This window comes from Dermochelys coriacea, chromosome 27 (genome assembly GCF_009764565.3).
Source record: "Dermochelys coriacea isolate rDerCor1 chromosome 27, rDerCor1.pri.v4, whole genome shotgun sequence".
NCBI lineage: Eukaryota > Metazoa > Chordata > Testudines > Dermochelyidae > Dermochelys > Dermochelys coriacea.
The window spans coordinates 14,963,844-14,973,395 of NC_050094.1; the positions used below are offsets into that span (position 1 = coordinate 14,963,844).

At 50.1% G+C, this 9,552-nt stretch overlaps 2 protein-coding genes across 7 annotated transcripts in view; one reads left to right on the top strand and one right to left on the bottom strand.

Moving 5' to 3' along the window:
- The window catches only part of CAVIN1 (caveolae associated protein 1), a 32,439-nt gene extending 24,897 nt beyond the window's left edge, over positions 1-7,542 (bottom strand). For all 6 annotated transcript variants that reach the window (XR_006277285.1, XR_006277284.1, XR_006277283.1 and 3 more), the window contains exon 1: positions 6,904-7,542. Coding sequence is in view for 1 of the 6 variants with exons in the window: in XM_038385193.2 (XP_038241121.1) it covers positions 6,904-7,323 (420 nt within the window). In the remaining 5 variants the exon portion in view is untranslated. The remainder of the gene's footprint in view (positions 1-6,903) is intronic.
- ATP6V0A1 (ATPase H+ transporting V0 subunit a1) overlaps positions 1-9,552 on the top strand; it is a 74,591-nt gene that overhangs the window by 5,520 nt on the left and 59,519 nt on the right. The gene's annotated exons all lie outside the window — the stretch shown is intronic.

Below are 9,552 nucleotides of genomic sequence, written 5' to 3' on the forward strand. Positions count from 1 at the left end.
CCAGTCAGCCTAGCCTGATGCTAATCAATGTTGAGGCCCTTTTCAGAGACACTGTCACCCCCAGGGGCCATAGGGAAGCTGCATGCGCACAGCATGACTGTAAAGGCCTCTGAATCACAAGGGTTTCTTTGAAACTCGTTTTTCCTTTGCAGAAAGAGGCAAGTGTTCCAGGGGCGCGAGCACGCTGGGAGGGGTAACATTCAGGTCAGCGTTAATGCTGAACCGCAGGGTTGTGCTAGAAACTTATCAGAACAGGTAGCTGCCTCCTCTCGGGAGCAGTCCGCAGGAATAATGACACCGTGGAGAGTGTCAGGACCGCAGGCCATGCAAACGGCAGAGGTGCAGCTCCAGCACCGGAACTCTGTCGGCATAACCCGACAGTGCGGACACAGCCGACAGGGATGGAAAGGGTTTTTTCGTCGCTGTAGGAACGCCACCTCCCCGGGCCAGGGGAGTTAAGCCAACAGCATCATTCCCATCCACCTGGCTGCAGCCCCATCACGGGGGTTCGCATAGCCGCAGCACGCTGGGGCGTGGGGTCTTCACAGCCCTGGGCACCATAGCGATATTGACCTAAATGTTAAGTGTAGAACAGGCCTGAATCTTATTTGTACAGAGAGCTTAAATAATCATCCTGCCCATTCCAAGGCCCTTGCACGCAGCTGGAGCAGGATCGTTCATGCCAAAACCCATTAAGGCGTACCTCAAAACTGAATCCCATTCTGGGGCCAAGATGTTCTTGATGCAGGAGAACTCACTTCCAGGGGGGCATCTGACCAAACACTGCAGCGCTGCAATCAGTCAGGCCTGGCATTCAACTTCGCTGTATAGGGAATTTGGATTTCTCCTGCAGGGAAGTCGTCTTGTGCTGGGAAGCTGCATTACCCTCTTATGCTGATGGGTCCTCTCATTGCTATACACCGTTACAGCCCAGCAAGGTGCTGTGCAGTAAACCCAGGGCTCTTAACAGTCCCAGAAATCAGTCTCCTGGGACATGGGACATGCCCTTGGAAACAGAGATTATCCTGGGACTCTGGGGACAACTCGCAACCCTAATACACTGCCCTAAGGCTGTGTGCAGAACCCCCAGGACTGTCGGGGAGCTGCGTGTGAGTGGATCCAGGGCAGCACGGAGTCATTGCTTTGTTATGTACGGCGATAAAAAGAAATACTGAAAACAGTGGGCGGGGAAGGACCATCCCTCCAGCAAGTCCCAGGAAATAATGATGCCACATACACCAGTGCTCCTAGCTCCAGCCTGGGTCCCCAGTCACAAACACTGAGTTTCTTGGCCACAGTGTGCAGACTTGTAAGAAAGGCATAAATGCAGCACCTAGTGCTCCTGCCAATCTCCTGCACTGGGACCCTGCTCTTCACCCTCCAAGCTTGCAGCTGGGCAAACTTTGTGGAGTCCCCGAGCTTGTGCCCCTTGCAAGCTGGTTTTGAGTTTGCAAATCACCTTGGCGTTCCCAAGTCTTTTCTTGTCATTAAACCCCTGAGTCCGAGCTTGGGGCAGAAGGGGACGACGCCTTGTGGCTAAGCTGGACAGAACGGGTGCTCCTTCTCCAGCGCCCGGGCTGCACTTTGTGTTCTCTCTTTGGGGGTTTGGCTCCCACTCTGCCCTGCTTTCTGCTCCATTTCCCACCCCAGTGTGATCGGTGCAGTCTCCTCCCCCCACATACACACACTTGGGCTCCTTTTCACATGGTCTTTCGCAGAGCACGAACCCCGTAATGGCCGCTTTGGGTCCAGCTTCTAGACCCACCACAGTGATAAGTGGGTTCGCAGGGAGTCCGCCCCTCCCTGCTGCAGGCGTTTGGCTGCTCGGAGCCCTATAAGGCCCACTGGAGGCACAACCGCCAAGCTGTGCTATTTATACTCCTCACACAGCCCCACCTACCCTACACATTGTGGAGCTGGATCCGTTTTCCAGCCCGTGGCCACCTGGCCTTTTTCGGGGCAGCTCAGCCCCTTGATGGGTTTGGAGCGGCTGTTCGGATTCATCGGCAAGGCAGATGAAGTTCTGCAGGGGCCTTCCAAACAATTGCCCTCCCCAGTATAACAGACCAGACCCTGCACACAAAGGAACAGGCCAGGCACCTCCCCGGCTCTGCTGAAAGCTTTGAAAAATAGTCCCCACCATGCCCATGTGGCCAGAATGTCCATTGAAAGCATCCATTTGGGGGGGCTGGGTCTGCATCTATCAGTGTTGCGTGCCTGCTTCCCCCTGCCCTGAGCCCCCCTAACTTGGACAAAGGGGGCACTGTGCAGCATGGGCCGGGCACCACGGTACGTAGACAGAGTTGGGTGCTGGGGGCTGCGCTTTTCAAAATCTGACTCTACAAAAAGCAGGTCCGTGTCATTCTGAAGGATGAATTTGCTTGTCAAATGTTTGGAGGAACAAGGCGCGTTAGTGGAACTGTAACTACTTGCGGTTCTACAGCTGTCCAGTGCCAGGGGAGTTACCAAGGCAGTGGCGTTTATAACTGGATTAGGACTCCCGTTGTTGTAGGGATGGGCCCCAAATGAATCCAGCCCCTGATTTCCCACCCCCCAACATTCAGGAGTTTTTGGATGAGGAAACTGGGTACAAGACTGGTTCACCTAGATCTGACCCCGAGCTGCCCTTCCAGATGGCCTGAGGGGAAGGATGCAGCAGAGAGGATGCACTAACAGCAGCTCTGGGGATATGAACAGCAAATAACAGGTTTCAGAGTAGCAGCCGTGTTAGTCTGTATTCGCAAAAAAGAAAAGGAGGACTTGTGGCACCCTAGAGACTAACAAATTTATTTGAGCATAAGCTTTTGTGAGCTGCATCTGATGAAGTAAGCTGTAGCTCACGAAAGCTTATGCTCAAATAAATTTGTTAGTCTCTAAGGTGCCACGAGTACTCTTTTTCTTTTTTGCGAACAGCAAATAAGGGCACAACCCTCTGCCCTCCAGCTTCTTGGGCATGAACATTCCCCTCTGTGACACGGAGGTTAACCTCTGTCCACACAGCTCTTTGGCAAAGAATCATGTCTTCTCCTGGGCGGCTCCATTCGGGGCTGGCTTTTTTTCACATTGCTCTTGGGGCCTGATCCAACTCCCATCAAAGTCACTGTACATATCCTCCCTGGGTGTGGTTGCTTTTTAGTACTGCCCATTCTCTCCCTAGTTCTGAGGCGGACAAGACAGCCGTGCTTGATGCTCAACTCTCCAGACCAAAATTCAGCTGCCAAGACACGGAGGAACGCATTTGGATTTTCTCTGTGCTCCTACGATACGTAAAATACCAAAGTAGGGCGCTTGCATTTAGTCTGACCTCCCCCAACAAGCAGTCCCAGGGATCTTGCTTGCACCCTGGGTGTCATTCCTTCCATAACTTCTCGAGATGCACTGGAAGAGAACAACCAGGCATCCTTCACGTATTAAAACTGACTTCTCGTCTTTGTCCTTTTGCTTCTCCAAGGCACAGCATCCTCTCATACTAAATCCACCTGGGGAGCAGCCCCTTCCCTGCTTGGCAATCCCCCCTGGAAAGAGGCCTTTCTTCCTCTCAGCTAATCCTGCAGGTTTATTAGGCACATTTGCCCCCCCATAATAAAACAAACTCCGAAATCTTTCCCCTGGCTACTGAAGTCACAAGGGAGCAGAAAAGTTCATCACAGTTTCTTAAAGCACAAATGCAGTTAAAGGTTGATATTGGAATTGTTCATAGACACGAGAAGAATAAAACTAGCCAAGGCAGCGTCTAGACTAACCCTCCGTTGAGTGTTTAGTCTGGAAAGCGCTGAGCGTGAGTTGTAGAACTAGGGGACTGTTTTGGAACTGTTTGCTACTGGTTTTCTACAGCCAGACTTGGGAGAGAGGTTCCCCATTGTCAACTTCCCAGGACAGGGATTATCATTGGGATGTTTGTGCTTTACACATTGTTGGCACTTAGCAAATAATACACAATAATTGTTACTAAATAGCCGAAGAAGTACCTAGTCCATGAGTAAACCGATTGGAATCCACAGGGCTCCTGACAGAGGAAGGGGCGGAATCTGCTCCATGATTTGTTAGAAATGCCTCTGGAGCTTAGATACCGAGATGATCATTCATCCTTTTATTTATTTAATAAAAGTGTTAATCCTGGCATGCCTAGCACACACCCTGGGCCAAATCCCACTCCCTTTACTCAAAGGAGTAGAACCACTGACTTTGATAGGGCTACTTAAAGGAGTAAACAGGATTGGACCCTGCAGCCTGACATTTTTGCCAATATACAGTCTCCTTCATGCAAGCAGCCTGCTGAAGACCCTCAGCCCCATACATGGGTAATTACACAGCGACACAACCTCCGAAAACAGAAACCTGCCCAGCCGAAACCAGCCCAAGATCGTCTCTCCCCACATTCCTGGAGCAAACTGTCCAAGTACACAAACAAGAGACATTCCTATATGTTGTTAACACTGCCTGTTAACCACAGCTTCAGAACCGCACAGCCCCGATTACTGCCCAGTGGATGATACATGATTAGTGCAGGGCAGAGCACAGAATAATGATACTCCTTAACAACCAATCAGTTCCTGTGTGAAAAAACAATAGTTCTTGCCTTGCGAATGGCTCAGAGCTAGCCGCATGGGACAGCAGAAGCATCCAGAAAGACAGTAAGGGCTGACACCAGTGTGAAAATTTCTCTCTTGACTGCAAAGCTATTTTTCCATTGTATGCAGGGGAAAGTGGGCTGGAAAAATACACCCAACCCTTCCAGGGGGTTCCCTGTGATCTGTTAGTAGCAGTCAAAATGCTCATTGTACAGGATCATCTTTGACTTAGCTAACACAGCAGTGGAGTAATAGAGAGGGGCATCTTTGTTGAGATAATACATACTTATTACTGCTGCCCATCCCATCCTAGCTCTCAGCCACTGCAAGTCAGGGACTCTCCTGGATTTCGCTCTCCAGTCCATGCTTCAAATCAGGGCACTGTGGCAGGCTTCTCCTCCACAAAGGAGCTTCATTTGCGCAGTCATGTTTGGGCACAAGGCCACACCCTTGCCCCAAGACTTTCACTCACTTACTCTTGCGGCTTCCTCTGGGCATGGGGACAGAGTTGTACCAACTCTGCTGTATGATGAAAGGCCCTGCATGGCTTTCGTAAGTCCATGCACGACTGTATTTTCCATGAAGCAGCCCTTGAGTGTCTCCCTTGGGCTTTAACGCTCGGGGGTGGGGGTGGGGTCTCACGCTGAAATCCACACAGGATAATTCAGTCTGGATTTCAAAACCTTCTCCCCTTTTTCTACAAAACAACTTTGAACCGCAGAAAATCTCACCTCAGGGGCTTTCTCAGCTGATTCTAACTCAGGGGCCAAGCCTGCGCCCATTGAAATCAATGCAAGTTTTGCCGGCAGTGGAAGCAGGATCGGGTCCTGTACGAAAGTTTTGTCCCACAGGAAAGGGGAGACCGATGATTTATTTTGCACACGGATTCTCCAGTGCTCACGACCAACAGCACACAATGAAGAGCAGGCTCTCACAATGCCAGTCCACTGGGAACCAGGACCTAGCCATTTCCCTACCACTTTGAAATACCTGCCGGGGATGTTCTGCCGGAGCCTCTCCTTTCACTCCCTTCCCAGGGGTTGTTTCCACCGCTGTTGGTTTGCTTAGGTGTCTCCATTTTCCACAGCTGGCTCTAGTCCTCTGTGCAGGCCCAGTCCCCAGAGCTTCCAATAAATGTATTTATAAATCTGTTTAGGTGGCTGACGTGCTCCTAATATACGTGAGTGTTTCAGCCTCCATGATAGAACTATAAATGCTTAAGCTGTGAATCAGAGAACTATATCAGTCCTGCTACTTGCTAGATGCTGCAGCCTGGCCTGACTAGATCTCCTTTCACACTACGCTAGTAAGAGGTGCTGTGGATTTTGTGGGGTTTTTCTTCCCCTTTTTCCCTGTGAGCTGCACTGGATGTTTCTCTATTTATCCCTCACACAGTCTATTATTAAGCCGGATGCTTCGAACTATCCTCATCTCATTAACTGGCCCATTCGGTTTTTCTCCAGCTTTCCCCTCTGGGGGTCTGCTCTGCAAAGTGAAGCTAAACCCAGACAGGCAGCAGAAGGGAAGGCGGAAGCCTGTGGCTGCATTTGTTTTGCTTGTTTGCCTGTTTGGTATTCAAAGATTAAAGGCAAGTCCAGCTCCTAGTGGGAGTGCTGAGCCTCCAGCAGAGTGAAGCCCCTGTCTCTGAAATTGAGTGACTGGAATGCCCAGGTTGCAGATGAAGGAATCTGTAACATACACTGGATCATATTTAATTTTACAAGCAATGTGGTAAAGGCAGATCCTGGGGAAAGGGTGTGCTAATGAATTCAGTGGACCGGACTGTATTTTCTGTTTAATTGTTTCCACTATGTCCTCTGTAAGAGTGAGGTTAAACATGACTCTGGAGTTATTGTTCCCTGTTATTGCTGTAGGATGCATATTATAAACCTGAGCTAGCATCACGGCTTCTTGTCGCATTAAGGACTTCATCCCTCATAGTAAATCCTCTGTCTGAAATGACTGATTTAAAATACCCCTCTCCAGTTCCTAGTACACTTTTGTTCCTCTTTTAGTTAAACAGCAGTCTCTGTTAGGTAACCAAATTCTGCTGGCCTTTTGCAGTGGGGTGCTTGGGGCCAGTCTCAGCATCTTTATGAAATTTCCTGTCCTCATTTTTAAGTGCAATAATTTATTATGTTCTGCCTTATGAAGAAATCAATGCTGTTAGATTCGGAAGGCCCTATTTATGGCGCACTTCAACACTGGATGCTAGATGAGTCTAGAGGAGGCATGTGAGGCAATGTGCCGTCCTTCTAACCCAGGGTGGTGGTGCGGTTACACTGAAAACGCTCACTGGCGGTGCCTGAGGAGCTGCAGGACATCTCCTTACCTGGTAGATCATGACTTTGAAGTTCCTTCGCTTCAACAGCTCCGCCTCGTTGACCTCCAGCTTCTTGATCTGCCCGGCTTGCTTCTCCAGGTTCTGCCGGACGGTTTTCACATTGACGCTCACCTTGCGTACTTTCTCCAGCATCTTGTTCACGGTGTTGCTGGTGGTGGTGTGTGCTTTGGTGAGCTTGGTCAGTTCCCCCTGGATGCTGGCCACTGCACTATCCATCTCTTGTTGCCTCTCCTCCAGCTGCGTCTGGGTCAGCTGGATCTGATCCACTGCCCCAATGATCTTGTCCAGAAGGGTGAGCACCATCACGCCATTGATCTGGTCTGATTTAATCGGCTCCTCAGCCACTTGCTCCTCAGAGGTCTCGGAAGGAGCGGGCTGCTCAATAATTTGCAAAGGAGTGTCCGCCATGCTTGCTTGGGAGTCCCGACTAGCAGAGCCTGGAGAAGCTGTCGCTGCAGGGAGCAGAGTGAGAAGAAAAAACCTAACCCGAGCTCTAGTTCAGCTCTGTGCTGGGAGGCAAGCCAGAAATGGAGAGCACAGTGTCTGGCTGTGTGTGTGTGTGTGTGTGTGTGTGTGCGTGCTTAAATTCAAATGGCACAGCTCTGCAAAGCTGTCCAGGGAAACTGCCCTGCAAAATTTTCCAGGCTTGCAGGCCATTGGCTGACTCCACCTTAGCTATATAAAAGGAACCACTGCCAAATGCCTGATGACCCACCCTTTTTGAAATGATTAAAATAGTTGGAGCAGAGGGGAGGCGATGGCTTTTGCATGCGATCCCAGGCACGGCTCATGGAGGAATGTGAAGCTCCAGAACTCCCAACAGCCTCTTCTTTGCCATACGTTCAAAGGCATTCTGTGCAAAACTGCAAGGAATCTGGGAAAGAGGAAAAAACAAAACTCTGCTGGAAGCTGCCTGGGAAGTTGCTAGACAGAAACAAGCCCTTTCTGGGCACAGCTGTGTACATGAAAGGAGGGCTGAAACAACTGCACATAGCAGCACAGAAACTCAGCTGGAACATTCAGACCCCTTTGCCTCCCGTTAGTTGCTTTGCAGGTCTGTGTCAGGCGGGTTGTCAGTATTTTAAAGAGAGGCTTATACTCCCTGTTGACTAGCTGTGGCATGTCCCTTTGGATCATTCATGAGATTGAATTGCACACAGCTGTCTATGTATATTTACATATATGTGGGGGCACACACATGCAAGTGCATATGTGAGATTGGTGTTGACATGTTACTTCTGTGGTTGTGCTCGTATCTTATGCAGATTTAAATAAAAGGAGTAAATCTAAACCCAAGAGCATGCAGATAAATGGCTGGGCACTCCCACTGGAGAACACCCAGCTCAACTCTGCAGGCCCCTATTCATCAACGGTCTCGAGTTACTAGCTTTCTAAGCGTAGCACAGGCTCTCAGCACACGCCAGGATACACGTGCCGAAAGCACTGCCCAAAGAGAAGATAGTGCATTCCGCACTGCTGATTATTAGTGGTAATGATGAATTATATCACACAGGTATCATGCTTATTGCTGGGCTGAAGACAGGAGGAGCAGCCCCTGTCCTGAGGAGTTTTCAAGTTAAATATTAATCGAAAACGGTTCACAGGCCTGTTTATTGCCTTGGCTTTTGTTTATGGCCATAGGATCATCTGCAAGATTGCTGGGGTAGAATGTTTGAGAGCAGGGGCTGAAGCATGCCTGCTACCGGCCAAGAGGCTGACGCAAAGAAGGAAGACTTAAGAGGTGCATGGATGACTCCCAGCTGAGACCAGCTCACCATTGGTCCTACTGGCTCAACCAAAGAGAAGCAACCCCCAACAGCAACAACTCGAGTGCTTGGCCAGGAGGAGCTGGTTTTAGGCTCAGCTGGAAGAGCTGCTGCCAGACCTCGAGGGTCACAGCTGGAGTCTCATCGAGGGTCTTGGATTATCGGGACGTGCTCTCAGCTTCTCTCGTCTCAGGAGGGGGGATCCTGCCGCTGGGGGTCAGCCCTGTATCTGGCCACAGGTTGGCAAACAAGACGGGCCCCTCACAGTGTTCCAGTCAGTTGGTCTCGAACCCACTTCAGGACAATCTTGGCTGCTTCATCATGTACAAGCTGGGGACCCCGCCATCCACAAGGATATCTACGGCAACTGTCAGCACTTCCCTGCCCCCATGCTCCCAGTCATGTGACAGACTTGCTTGTTAACACTGCTGGACCCACACCAGGGTATTGATTTAGATTTGGGTGCCCCATCTGAAGCCCACAACACACTTTTTATGTCACAGGTTAAAAATAGTATAATTTGTTATACGCTGGCGTTTCTCAGAGAATTGGCTTTTCCCTCCTGAGGATTAACCCCCCCCCAGTGTTTGCAGCTGATGAGCCAGTGCTCCATGCACACGCACACAGACACACACAATTAATTTCGGCCCCAACACACTGTGGCTCTGCAGCTGTTATTCACATGAGATCAATTTCAGAGCAGAGCTGCTCTCTAGGATGCTTGGTGTGGTGGCGAACATACAGCACTGGAAGTCAGCAGACCTTTGTTCTCTTTCTAGTTCTGCTATTAATTCACGGCGTGACTTTGATCAAGTGACTTCTCCTCTCTGTGCCTCAGTTTTCCTGTCTGTAATAAGGGAATAACAATTCT